A 14,750-nucleotide genomic window follows, 5' to 3' on the forward strand; every position below is an offset into this window, starting at 1 on the left:
TATATATATATATATAATTTGTATCCATATAATATTCAGACAAAAGATATCTCAGGGCTTGTATAGGAAGATATTTCCCTACACAGTTTCCCTTAACCAGCTTTGTCAGGTGGATCTGATCGGAAACCTTCTGATGACTGACCACCAATCGATTCAGAACCAGCATCACCTGGGAAGAGGCGGATCAAAAGAGCAGCCACATGGAAAACACCCTCCAGAAACTAGGGGGCGCAACGTGTCTTTCCCGAGACCATAGAGAGGTAAGTAGGCAGGGAAAATAGCACCCACACATTTGTTTATATTCCAACCTTGCTTATACCTCTATTTCAGGTTTCAGAAATTGGTGCATAAATTCAAAGTTCCTAATCAGATTTTCACGAGGTGTATATCTGTTATGGGTATCTTTCCTAGCGGGAGCGTAACTGGAAATCACAGGGCCCCATAGCAAAACTTTGTATGGAGCCCCGTGATTGCTATTTATGCCACTTGCAGAGCCCACCTGAGAGTGACCCTGCAGAGACTCTCTATAGTGGTCTCAGATGGGCTGCACACCTCTTACCTGTCAGCGCTGTCCTCGTCCGTGGTCGCCGGGCCCCGCCTCCTCTTCTATCAATGGGCCCGTCTGTTCTTAGGTCGCTGGCCAGTGATGTAAGAGGAGGCGGGGTTGCTCTTAGACGGGCCCCGCTTCCTCCTTCACTGCGAACGCCATGCTCTTCTGCCGCAGCAGCTGGCTGTCACTGACACAGCTCCGCAGCGGCTGTGAGGGGAAATCAGTGATCTTCACAGCTGAGCAGTGACAGCCAGCACCCTTACATGACATAGCTACCCAGGCGGCCCACATGGCATCAGAGGGATGCCCTGGCCGGGCCCCATAGCGGCTGCCTGGGTCGCTATGGCGATTGTTACGCCACTGTTTCCTAGTGTTCCATACATTGGTACACATCCAATCCAGATCTCCAAATGGCAGCCAGGGGCTATACAAGCCCTGAAATATCTTTTGTCTGAATATTATATGGATACTAATAATATATGGTAACATGATTGCTACACAAGTGGTATATGTAGGTATCTAATCTAAGGCTTTAATGTATACGAAGAGGCAACATTAATGTGAAGTAAGGATCTTTTGGAACTGTTTGTACATATACATATGTCATGGTGGTTGTTCCACCTGAATTGAAACCCCATTCTCTCTAATATTGCTTGCAAACAAATTAGGCGGACAAAAGGGGAGGTATGCTTAAATGATTTTATATGGACTTTTTAGTAGGCGTGAGTGCTACAAATGAAACATTTCCTCCACAGGAAACTCATTCTGACACTGGGGTCAGATTGTCTTGTACAGGTTATAAAGCAACTGACCCCCTCCCTGTGAATCATCACAACAAGATTACTGCACACCAGCTCTGCCTTTCCAGGTCACAAAGTGAAGCATAGCATTGTGGGAAATGTAGTTTTCGTTGCCTTACATTGTAGTTCCCACTGTGCACAGCAGCCTGTAATTGACACAGACTGCCTGCAGAGCACCGGGGCGGCCATTTCAAAAAGAGCCATGAGGCGATGAAGACAGGTAACAAAAAAGTACGTTTCTGTGTTCATATACAGCAACTGCATATGCCTGCTACACGTACACTCGGTGTACAATGCTCTCATATGTTTTTTTTAAATGCCTTCTCAAAGGTGGACAGGGGCTTTAAAGGGAAGGGAAAAAAGGCACTGCTCGTTTATTTCCACTTACTGTCAGACGCAGTCACTATTTGGGTTCAAACAGCAGGGGGGATTCCTTCATCTGTAGGGCTATACAAGAGATATCTAAAGTCCATGCATACAGAGTAAGAACAGATACTGAGAATGACACCCAGCATACAGGTAGTTGGGTAATTGTATCCTACGTGTAACCCTGCTTTGCCCAAGCAGAGCTAAATGTAGAGCGGGGAAGCCGCCGCTTGTTCTGTACAAGTGATCTCGGCGATGCCAATTGTATGCAGCCTGCATAAAGGGGGGCGCATTGAGTAACCTAGCCCTGGGGCAGCAGAGATAGTAATTCCAGCCCTGACGTCCCTCCAACACAATTTACATTAGCGCCCAACGCACCGCAACTCACCACAACGCATACAGAATTTAAGAAAGGGGCATGCATGTATTTTTTCATCCGTGGTGCGTTGGCATCCCATTGAGTGAACTGCCTTAACACAATGCCAGGTAACGTGTGTATTATGCACACCAACGAATGACTGGGATATACGATATCCAATAGAGGGAAAAGGAAGCGATATAAACCTATGATTTTCTATCTGCTGGGACTTGTAGTTCTACCAACGAACAAGCATGCTCTGATCCTGTAATTTCACAGCAGGCGCCGTCTCATTATATTCTCTACCAGGGTACGTGATGTTACCCTTTAATCATAGAGCAGCACTGCAGCTTTCATAGTCTTGCTAACACTTATCATAAGAAGCTTCTGGGTATAGAAAGATGGCCGACCTGAGTACTATGGGTGTAGCAACATGCCTGACTTCCTGTCCTGAGAAGAGGCACGTGGTTGCTGCAGTCTTCAGGAAGCGGCTGAGTAAAGGTTGTGTACAGTAAGTGGGGGAGCTGTGTGATATGTGGAGGGGTAGCTGGTAATGGGAGGACAGGAAGAATATATAAAGACTAATAACTGTCTCTGTCTTCACAGATATAAGAGTCAGGAAATGTCTGTCTCTGGTAAAATACAAATGTACTGTATACAGCTGTGGAGTGTTTGTTGTATTCTAGGTAACTTAGGGCCGGTTCATACCATGGAGGTCTGTTGTGGTGCATTTAAACCACACACATTGGGGGAGATTCAATAAAGCATAAGAAACTATTTTCTGGTGTTGTAGCCGTATTAGAAAGTCTGATTTTACTGTTATATCCATCACCTGCAACAAATGCAGGTAGTCGCTATGGGCGACACTTGTACATTCTGGTGCTATGGATGCAACAAATTCAAAAGGAAAAAAAAATAAAGGTTTCTTACATGTATGTATAAATATCTATAGATATATATATATATATACACATACACCATTCCCTTATACTCTGATTCTCTGCTACATTCCCCCTAATGCATTGCCCCCGATCCCCTGATCCATTCCCCCTAATGCTCTGATCCATTCCCCCTTTTTACATGCCCCTAATTCCCTGATACGTTCCCCCTGATTCCCTGACACGTTCCCCCTGATTCCCTGACACGTTCCCTGGGTACATTCCCCCTGATTCCCTGATATGTTCCCCCTGATTCCCTGATATGTTCCCCTAATACATTCCCCTACTTCCCTGATACTTATCCCCTGATACATTCCGCCATGCTTCCATTCTGTTTGCCATGGATAGGGAAAGTAAGCATTGTTTTCTTGCTCTGTTTGTGGGGCCCCAAAAAGCTAACAGTGTATGGCCAGCCTAACCCCCTTGCTGCCACTGACGCATCCCTGTCAGCTTTACACTGGAAGTGATCGCTTCCATGGGCTGGCAAACATGTGAGTAATCCTTGCACTGCAGGTCCTCAGGTACAGCTTCCTCTCCAGCAAGGAGAACAGTGAGCAGCATCGACAAATCTCACTGCTGATCTAGTAAGTCTAGCAGCCAGAGGCAGCAGTGCCTGAGGTCTCACACTGCAGATACAGCCATGAATCTCAAGGATTAGGATGTGCACAGCTATTTCTCTGAAGGAATTTAAGACCACAATTAACATTTCTATATTTTCCTTATCCCAAGCCTTTGCTTTTTGGGTCTAGGTCCGCTTCAATAAGGAAATGCAGATTGCAAATACTAGGTGCAAAAACAAAACAATCACATCATCCACTTTTTCATTTAACTAAAAAAACAGAAAGCTGGCTGGTTGCTGCAGAATAATAAGCAGCTTATATTCCATTCTCTTTTCACAGGATATACACTACTAATCCTTCTAAGGTGGACACTGATTTTTCTGGTCATGTCCATGGATGTCACCTTCCTGGGGACTGGATCTGCCTATCCATCTCCTTGCAGAGGGGCCTCGGCTGTGGTTTTTCGGACAGAAGGAGAATGTTGGCTGTTTGACTGTGGTGAGGGTACGCAGACTCAGTTCATGAAAAGCCCTCTTAAAGCAGGTACGTAGCCTGTGGTTATGAAGCTGATTCATCAAGGTCAACAATAGATATTCAATGTGTCCGGGTGGCCCTCACCTCTGCACTGAATGACACTCCAGATACAGTAATACCTCGGTTCACGATCGCTTCTTTTAGCGAACAATTCGGTTCACGGACAGAAAGTTCGGCAAAATTTAGTTTTTATTTGCGAACTCCACATCGGGTGACGAACACGACCGCGGCCATCTTCCCCGCTCTGACACGTGGTTGTGGCTTCCTCTAGTCAAGATCGCTGTCGCAGACTGACCTGGGCACACTTGCTGTGAAGCTTTTTTGTGCGCTTTTTAGCACATGCTCCAAAGAAAGTGCAGCGCAAGCATGGTGGTAAAAAGATTGTGCAGAGCAGTAATGAAGGTGACAAGAATGTGCAGAGCGGTAATGAAGGTGGCATGAATGTGCAGAGAATGCTCCAAAGAAAGTGCAGCGCAAGCATGGTGGTAAAAAGATTGTGCAGAGCAGTAATGAAGGTGACAAGAATGTGCAGAGCGGTAATGAAGGTGACAAGAATGTGCAGAGCGGTAATGAAGGTGACAAGAATGTGCAGAGTGGTAATGCAGGTGACAAGAATGTGCAGAGCGGTCATTTACATTGAACCCTATGAGAAAATTTGATTCGGTTTGCGACCAAAATCGGTTCTTGACCACGTTCATAGGAACGGATTAACCTTATTTACATTGAACCTTATGGGAATTTTGATTCGGTTCGCGATCAATTCGGTTCACAAGCAGAATTGTGGAACAAATTAAGTTTGTGAACCAAGGTACCACTGTATATGAATCCTAATGATGCCCCTCCTGGGGGTGTATCTTTTACAGTCTAGGTTGAGAGGCCAGCATCATAACCCAGAACTGGTCATGAAGGCTTGGCCAAAATTCAACTGCTTTATGGCCCCCTAAGCCAGGGATAGCCAAACTCCGGCCCTCCAGCTGTGGTGAAACAACAAATCCCATGAAGCATCTCTCTCCGGGAGTCATGTCTGTGGCTGTGAGAATCTTGCAAAGCCTCATGGGATTCGTAGTTCCACCACAGCTGGAGGACCGCAGTTTGGCCATCCCTGCCCTAAGCAGAACTGAAAGAAAAAAAACTATTAGTGTATGGCCAGTCTTAGCCATCTAGTGGAAGGAAAGGAATAACTGGAGGGGGAAGCTCTGGATTGAAAGAAGTATTACAGCAAAAGATTATTTTTTAATTTTACTTTTATGGTTCTATTTCTTTTTCCTGGAGTTCTGCTTTAAAGTCTATGGAGAGGTGGATACCATGCATTGGACTGCACTGTATAAAAAAATGTTCACCCTTCCTTATGATCACTGTTGTATGTGCTCATGCTGGTGAAGTATTGGGTTTGTGCAAAGTAGAAACTGACAGGCTGCCCTGAGAAGACAATCGGAGCCTCTGCCTCACATCGGTCTGGTCCCTTTCCCCATCTAGCAGAAAGAGTAAGAAGGTGTTAGCCACTTTGGTTCTGGGATCCCCCCACTCCACAACAGAGGTAAGGTGGGTAGATCGGTGGACCTTTTCTTCTTCAGTCCCGTGGATAGCAGTACATGTAAGCCCAACTTTTATCTTTCAGTCCATTAGGTGCTGGAATAAAAATTTCTAAGCACCCTAGCGGGCAGTCTGATCATAACACTGCATGAAATCCAGGTGGTGATTTTTTATTTTTGGCCCTGCAGCATATTTTTTTACATTATATTGGGTGATTATTCTTGTCATTCATGGCATTTCCACTTTCAGTAAAAAAAAAATTCTCTGGAATGGGTGAACTCGGATATCCAGAAGCATTGCAGCCCCCATCCCCCTAGTTGAGAAATAATTATTTATTTGACATCTATTTTAATAGCAACCTTAAGCCGATGTAATGAAATGCAAAACCCGCAGAGCTAATGTTCTCCACCATGTGTTGCCTGCTTGCTTATTAAGTTTTACGATCTGCGTATACCACAGCTGTCACCATCTCTGCGGAAAGCGGCAGGTGCAGCGGGCACGAGAAGCGGTGACGTATCCTCGGCACCCACGCGCGGGCCCTGGCGGGATCGCTCGAAAATGACAGTACCATTATACACCGAGCAGATACTTCTACAGTTAAAAAACATTCATAGCGAAGCATACCCGTGAATCATATTCTGGAGATAAGAGAACCCCAGCCCAGAGGCAAGGGGGCAATCTCACCAATACACTCACAGACAGCACAATGTTTTGTCCTTTAAATTCCCCACCCCCTCAAAATAGCCTACATACCTAAATACTTATCAAAGCTGTGTCTGACAGCCAGCACCCCCACATGCCATAGCGACCCAGGCGGCCCTGGCCGGGCCCCCCTGTGCCCGGGCCCAATAGCAGCCGCTTGGGTCGCTATGGCGATTGTTACGCCACAGCATCTAGCTTTACTCCATGCAGATGTAAAAGACCCAAATTTAAAGGCTACATACATAGGCATTGTTTACTCACCGCATGCAGGTCAGCAGATTCCCATCGAGCTCAATGGCGAAATGTTGCATTTCTGTAAACACAACAAGGGGAATTCATCATCAAAATTGGAGCGGCTTTGCATGGCAACCAATCAGCATCCACCTTTTCATTTTCAAACCTTCACTGAACAAACCTAAGAGAGAAGCTGATAGGTTGCCATAGGCAACTGCTCACGATTTTGTCTGCTCCAGTTTTAATAAATTCCCCCCTTTTATGTTCGCTTGAGGTGCATTTACCGCGAAAGGCAAAGCAGGCCAGACGCAGCCTTTTGCTATGAGTTACGTTTGAATGCTGTTGCTTTTGAATGAATTTTACACCCATTTAAACAAGTCATAGTACTGCTCTGTATTCATTAATACATCATTACATTTTTTTTTTCTTATTGCAAGTGGTGTAGGTGTTGAATTTTGACTTGGTATCAGCCTTTTGCAATCTAATTGTTCAGCAGAGCTCAGACTGGAATAGGTAGGGGGCAACACATGGAGCAAATCATTTGCATTGCAGGGCTAATGTGCTAACAGGGGGCATGCTGGTAGGAGGAGAGAGAACAGTCACAGAGAGATGAGCTCATCGGTCTGCTGCTGCTTGCACTGTCCAATCACAGGCTGGGGGAGGGACAAGATATGTCAGTGAAATCTCTCTGTGTAAATCTTAGAAGTGGTAGATAGAAATACACATCCTTCGACAAGTAAGACGTCTCACTTCTTTGTTTTTTTTACATCGGTGTGTATAGCTATTTGCCTGAAGTTTGCATGGCAGTCGCTCGATTTAATTTATGGTTTGAGCTGCACTCTGGTGGCCCTAGTCATTCTGAAGAGTGTAGTGCCAGCCACAGGAATGAATGTGGCAAGCGGTGCACATAGGCAGTAGGCTCAGGTCATGGCTGGGACTTTAAAAGGCTATGCGGCTAGGGTTGCCACCTGTCCAGGATTCACCCGGACAGTCAGGGTTTTGAATGCTGTGTCCGGGTTTCATGGCAGCTGAAACCCGGACACATGATTTCAGGCAGACAAGGGCAACCAATATTAAGATAGGAGCTACTGGCCCCCCACTAAAAATAGTTTTGACTGTGAGATTTACACATAAATGGGTGAAGCTATTAACATATGAATAAGCCAAAACTCATTCTCCCCCCCAAAAAATCGGTGTGTTGCTAGCGTGTTCGGGTTTCACTGGAAGAAAAGGTGGCAACCCTATATGCGGCGTCAGGCAGGGCCTTCCAGTGAAGACTTCCAGAGCTTGGCTGAAGGTAAGAATTTAGATATATAGGGGTAACTTGGACAACTGCACTAATAGTGGAATTGTCCTCTTTCATTAACTTTACAAGTCTGCATGGGGACAGATAATCAGACTTCACTTGCTACATACTGGATTCTGCCAAGTGACTCAAATTATTAAAGTCAGAGTCAGCACAACGGTATGGTAAGGAGAAACAGGTCAGCAAGGGCCGCCTATATATTAATTTCATGACGGGTTTCCTTAAAGTGCTAGTAAACTGTAAACTACCAACACAAAACGTAAATTATAGGCCCCCAGAGGATTTTGCGATAATATGCCAGTATGCACAGCATATGAGCACGTTATGGCAGACTTACCTTGCAGGTGATCTCTTCCAGCCATGCGATGTCAGCGCTTTCCTCTGATGCCTGTGCTTCCATCTCCTCCCTGTCTTTTTCCCGGTTCTGTCTCCTCGGACCCATAATTGGCCCAGACTGGGATGATATAAGTCCAGTGCATGTGAACAGGGGCTACTTCATCTCAGCACAGGACCTTGCCGAGACTGAGCTGTGAATGCACGGTTCAGTGCATAATGTTAGTGTAAGGACTTGCCTTAAATGATGCCTCTTCATCCGATCATCTTCTTTACTGTAGTTTTCAGCTGTCCCTCCAGTGCTGGTGTTGGTCTCTGATCCAGAGCTGACTCCTCTGTCCTCCTCTTCCCTCATGTCCCATTATGTCTGTGCGGGTGCACGCTGCTCCATAGACTTACCTTGCGTCTCACGGCCGAAGATCTGAACTGCGCATGCGCCCGCCCCAAGATCCTTTGTGGCCGCCCGAGACTCTTCAGATGATTGTACGGGAACGTGCGGCGAAGACACAGGTAAGTTTAAACCTGTTTGAAAAGTTTTGTTTTTTTTAAAATGTTTTTGCATATATCTACTGCTTGCTAGCACTAGATATATGCAAAAACCACTGAGGGTTTAATAACCTGTAATATCTACTTGCTATGTACATGCTATATACGTGCTGTACATAGCTTCATGAAAACATGACAGCACCCTGCCTTAGTACTCCTCTGAAGAGCCCTTAGCCTGAGGCAAGCAGTCGTCTGGCTCTTGGAAGAAGTTATGCAAATATCAAAATGCCTTGATGGGTGTATATCAGTCTGGAAGGGCAGTTGTTCCAAGCAGACTGCATTTGCATGCAAGACGCCCTTGCAGTGCCCACATGCGATGCTGACCCTTTAAGATTGTAAGAACTGAAATCCAATGAATGTAAAGGGTGGGCCAGGGACAGTCAGGCTGGAGAGGAAAGAGCTAGATAATGCTGGATGTCCCCCAGCATGGGAATGAGGCAGGCTCTATCTGATTTGCTGCAACTTTTAATGCACGCTGTGAAAAGCTCAGAGTGCACAGTGAACAATTTCAGTACTGTGCAAGACTGAAGGGAAGGCTGAAGTACAATCTTGGCCAAGCTTTTATATATTGTGTAACACTGTTTTTTGTTCTGTTTTGTTCCATGCCTGCAGGTAGAATTACCAAGATTTTTATCACTCATCTTCATGGAGACCATCTGTTTGGACTTCCTGGCTTCCTGTGTACAGTTAGTCTCCAGGCTGGCTCTAATCCATCCAAGCAGCATGTAGACATCTATGGTCCTGTGGGATTAAGGAACTTTGTCCACATGAGTTTGGAAACCTCCCACTCACAGCTAGTCTTCCCGTATTCCGTCCACGAGTTGGTCCCTTCAGAAGACCAGTGTCCAGCAGAAGAGTTTAAAGACCTCTCAAGATACGGAGAAAAGAATGGTCCTTCCTTGGAAGAGCAGACTCTTCATGCAGATCCCAGTGACGGGACTTACCAGCTCTTGGAAAACGACCAGTTTGTTGTTCGAGCATTCAAGCTTCATCATCGTATTCCATCATTTGGGTTTGTGATTGCTGAGAAGGACCGGCCAGGCAAACTCAATGTGAACAAGCTAAGAGAACTTGGTAAACACCAAAAGTCTATTCCATTGTGTACAACTATCATGACGAGGGGAGGTCTAAGCTAAGGGGCAAATGCTCCCCTGGCCAGTTCTATGTTGGGCTGGTAAGCATGAGTGGAGATAAGACATCAGTCTGTACTGGCCTGCTGTCAGGGGCACATGATTGGCGATTAGCTACCTGGTCCCTTGTTCAGACCTGTGAGGGCAGTGTCTAGCAGAGGAAAGTCTTCCAGCACCAACTTCCCTTGTGGCTCTGAGATGTCATATGTTTGAATACCAAGAGCTGCGAAAGAAGCTGATGGTGGAAGATTTGAGAAGATATGTCACAATAAACCTATCACGTACCTGGTGGAGGTCCGATTAGCTGAGGAGGCCTCCCTTGCGGCTCTTGTGTCACACCCCTGGATGTGGAAACAGGGAGCGAGTAGACAGGGAGAAGCACAGGTGCCAAAGTGTTCAGACACGGTGCATGGTAGAAGTCTGGCAACTGGATCCCTGGAAGGATGAGCAGGGCAGGTGCACAGCTGTGATGTCAGTGAGGTTTGCAGCAGAAACTGAAGCGAGGTCAAACAAGCCAGGGGGTCAAGCCAGATGGTCAGCACGGTACAGAAGGAGCAGGCAGAGGCAGAGTCCAGATAACAAGCAGAGAACAGGGGCAGGCAGAGTCCAGATAACAAGCAGAGGTCAGGGGCAGGCAGCAATCAGTCAAAGTGAGCAGCAATCCGGGTCTAGGTAACGGGCAACAGATCAGCAGGAACACAAGCACAAGCTGAAAGACCGTTCAGCACTGACCCATTGGGCCAGCTGGTTTAAATAGGAACATCTATTAGAGGGCCATGTGTCACTTCCTGTGCGCCACTGTGTCACTTCCAGTGCGCCACATTCCGTTGTGTGCGCATGCGCACTAACGCATGTTTTCCAGCAACCTGGAAGAATGGGACCCGTGCATGCGCAGTAGTGTGTGAGCTCCCGGCTATGGCCTTACAAAACCATGTCCCTTTTGGAACACCCAGCTTTCACCTTGCTTGCTAATCACTGGAGCACCATGGCACACTTGGTGTGGTACATTTTTAATGGCCCACAGAACTCTTCCATTTAATGGTCACTTGGTTGTAGTTGACCCTCAGGCCAAAGGTTCCCAGTGCTCCTCTGATCACAACCTTTGTCATTGCAAAGCAGTACCTAGAAACTAGGAGTCTACCAATTAATGTCACATTCAGCAGTCAATACATCCAGTCTAGGAGCCGGAAAGCTCAGTAAGAGCCACAGAAATGGGCCATCATTGACTGCAGAATAGAAAACTTCAAATCAAAAAGTTAGTGGACAAGCGTATATGGCTTGCCTTGATCATGAGATTGTCCAGCCTTGCAGTAATTCTACTGCTTATGATATGGAGGGCTGTCTTTCCTGGATTCATTTACCCTTTATTAGGGATGCGCAGATACCGCTATTTCAGTATTGAATACCGATAGCGGATAACAATACCGCAAGTCCCGTTCAGGAAGCCATGTGGCGTGTAAAGACTTGCCACCCGGCTTCCCGATTAGCAGGGAAGCTGTACCCATGCTTCTCGTCACTAAGTGACGAGAAAGCATGGAGCGCGCTTTCTGGCCCATCAGGAAGCCGGAGCGCCGTGTAATAATGCGGCGCCCGGCTTTCTGATTGGCCGGGAAGCCAGCTCCATGCTCCCTTCATGCATGAAGCTGGCTTCCCGGCCAATCAGAAAGCTGGGTGCCATGTCATTACACGCCGCCCGGCTTCCTGATTGACCAGCTTCCCGACCAATCAGGAAGCCCGTCAACGCGTCATTACCCACCGCCCGGCTTCCTGATTGGCCGGGAAGCCAGCTCCATGCTCCCTCCATGCATGAAGCTGGCTTCCCGGCCAATCAGAAAGCTGGGTGCCATGTCCAGATTGGCCAGCTTCCAATCAGGCCAGCTTCCCGACCAATCAGAAAGCAACGCGTCATTACCGACAGCCCGACTTCCTGATTGGCCGGGAAGCCTGATTGGCCAGCTTCCCGACCAATCAGGAAGCCCGGCAACGCGTCATTACCGACAGCCCGGCTTCCTGTTTGGCCGGGAAGCCAGTTCCATGCTCTCTCGTCACAAGTGAGCACCGGCTACCCGGCTTCCTGATTGGCCAGCTTCCCGACCAATCAGGAATACCGATACAAGTACTCATAGCCCAAATACTCCGGTATCTGTATCACACCGAGTATTTGGTACTTGAATGCATTTTTAAGATTTAACTCCTGAGTTAAGTGTTGCTAAAACTGTCACACTTAATGCTGTGAGTTTGTAGAGTAGAGAGCACTAAATTATTTTTTAACCCAGAAAGAGTTAATGAATTGGTCACAATTTCTTTTAAAATTCCAACATGTTTTGGGGGTTAAAGAAGTCCTTCATCAAGGCTTGCGACTTAAAAATTGAGAAGAATCCGCACACGGGATTAGAATCCTGAAACCATAGAATGAGAGAGACATATAGACTGTTGATGACTGGTTAAGCGGGTTGTATTAAGCTTCTACACCCACATGGGATACCAACCTATGTCCGGGTCCAGAGCTCCATCTCCTCGCTTGGCATTCTAAACTTTGATGCTGAATGAGTTTCGCTGATAGCTTTTATACTACAGTTCGGATTGTCTCTGCTGGGTCTAAAAAACCTGCACTACCTCATTTCTAAGCTTTCTTCTTTACATTCCCATTAGAGGTGCACCAAAATGAAAATGTCAAAACCGAAATGAAAAAAAATGTCAGAACGAAACCGAAAATGTTTTTTATTCTAACTTTTTTCAATGTTTTTTTTCATTTTATTTTTATTTATTTTGTTATAAACTTTTTAATTTTTTTATATTTTTTTTTTTTTTATAAATAGTTGTATTTTTTTTACTTTACTTTCAGATGCTTCGGGGAAATATTAGGTGTCGAAACAGACCCCTGATATTTCCCTTTTAAAATAGAAAAAGAGATAGAGGACTCTGTGTTCTCATTTTCTGCAGCCCCTGTTATCAATGAACAGGAATCCTCTATACTGAGTGTTCCTGTTCATTCATAACATGAGGACAGAGTATGTTTACTATATCTACAATCATGAATGGACAGGAGGGGATGTAGATCACTTCCCATTCATTCATAACTGAGGATATAGTAACCATACCATGTCCTCAATTATCTACAAACACTCAGCGATCCCTGACTGCTTGTACCACTCTCCATCCTGACAGCTGTCACCAGAGGCTGAGCGAGCGGTGCGCGGAGGAGAGCTCGATCTGACAGCTGACTCCTCCCCGGCCTCCTGTGACAGTGCTGGCTGTCTCCGCCCACACACGCTCTCCTCCCGCAGCGCTCGGCCGCCTGTGACAGTTTCTCTCCTCCCCACTGAGACACAGAGCAGCGCCCAGCAGGGAGGAGAGAATAGGATTCACCGCTATATTTGCAAGAAAAAGGCACTTTCTGCATTTTGCCAAAACTGCCATTTTGGACCGATGTGTTTCGCCGGCCGATATATCGGTGCATCCCTAATTTCCATCATCTCTTGATCACCAGCTCAAATTTTAAAGCACGGTGACATTGGGAGTGCCTATTCTGGCCATGGAAATAAAGAGGTGGAGAGTGCCATTTAAGATTCTTATTCTTTGTAATATTTCTAGATCAATAGTGGGTTTTCTGCAGACAGAGTTCAGGCATGTGTCAGGTTGGGGCTATAAACAAATGAACGGCTTGCTTAGAACCCTGAGTCCCACTCTTGATGACAAAGAACCAACTCTATGGCATAGATGACACTTATGGAGCAAGGCCTAGCACCACAGACAGTCGGTAGGGGGTCATCATATAAGAAAATAGGTTTTTCCGCTGATTGACTTCTTTATCTGGATACATTATTGTTGGTATAGGTAAGGGGTAGGCAAACGTGGGCTCTCCAGCTGTGGTGAAACTATAAATCCCATGAGCCATTGCAGGGCCCTGACAGCCACGACTTCCAGAAACAGATGCATGATTGGATTTGTAGTTTCACCACAGCTGAAGTTTGGCTACCTCTGGTATAGGTGATTGTGGCCCATAAATATACGACAGTGACCATTCCTGGTTAATAATATACTTTGTTCTTATTTGCAGGTATTCAGCCTGGTCCTATTTATGGCAAGCTTAAACTCGGCTCTTCTGTTACACTAGACAATGGACAAACTATCCATCCATCCATGGTCCTAGGGGACCCCGTGCCAGGAAGGAAAGTTTGCATACTTGGAGACTGCTCAGGTGTCACCTCATTGGGGGCTGCTAAGCTTTGCCAGGATGCTGACCTCCTCATTCATGAAGCGACACTAGATGACGATCAGATGGACAAAGCCAAGGAACATGGTCACAGCACGCCCAAAATGGCGGCTGAGTTTGCAAATTCCTGCCGAGCAAAGAAGCTGGTTCTGACTCACTTTAGTCAGAGGTTCAAGCCTCCAGGACTGATCACGGAAGGGGATGACGATGTGACCATACTTAAGACTCAAGCGGAAAGCTTTTTGGTGGGACCGGAAGTTCACTTAGCAGAGGACTTTTTAACTGTCACAATTCCAATGAAAAAAACAGATTAGGGTAACGGTCTCACTTTAGAGGGGAACTAAAGGTGCCCATACACTTTACAACCCTCACAAGACTTCTGTCTTGCGAGTGTTGTAAAGTCATAAAAAAAAACATACAATCTGCCCATCTTGGACAGGCAGATTGTCCCGGCGACCATCGCAAGCCCGCCCCCCTGAGGGGCGGGCTTCCGATGACTGCAATGCTGAACGGGCAGTGTGCGCGTGCGCACACCGGCCCCTTCGGCAGTGATCTCTCGATCATGTTAAAAACCAGCCGAAAATCGTACCATTCTTGGCTGGTTTTCCAACATGCTCGATATACAAAAGTCGTGCGACCGTACA

General features: G+C 46.4%; 1 protein-coding gene across 1 annotated transcript; it reads left to right on the forward strand.

Annotated features, from left to right (window-relative positions):
* The first annotated feature begins 3,913 nt into the window (after positions 1–3,913).
* On the forward strand, positions 3,914–14,434 carry ELAC1 (elaC ribonuclease Z 1). Its single transcript, XM_018561011.1, has 3 exons — positions 3,914–4,115; positions 9,373–9,834; positions 13,951–14,434. The coding sequence occupies exons 1-3, from the start codon at positions 3,959–3,961 to the stop codon at positions 14,418–14,420; spliced, it is 1,089 nt and encodes a 362-aa protein (XP_018416513.1). The 5' UTR covers positions 3,914–3,958; the 3' UTR covers positions 14,421–14,434.
* Positions 14,435–14,750: the final 316 nt, after the last annotated feature.

This window comes from Nanorana parkeri, unplaced genomic scaffold (assembly GCF_000935625.1).
Source record: "Nanorana parkeri isolate BGI_ZX_2015 unplaced genomic scaffold, ASM93562v1 scaffold492, whole genome shotgun sequence".
Lineage (NCBI taxonomy): Eukaryota > Metazoa > Chordata > Amphibia > Anura > Dicroglossidae > Nanorana > Nanorana parkeri.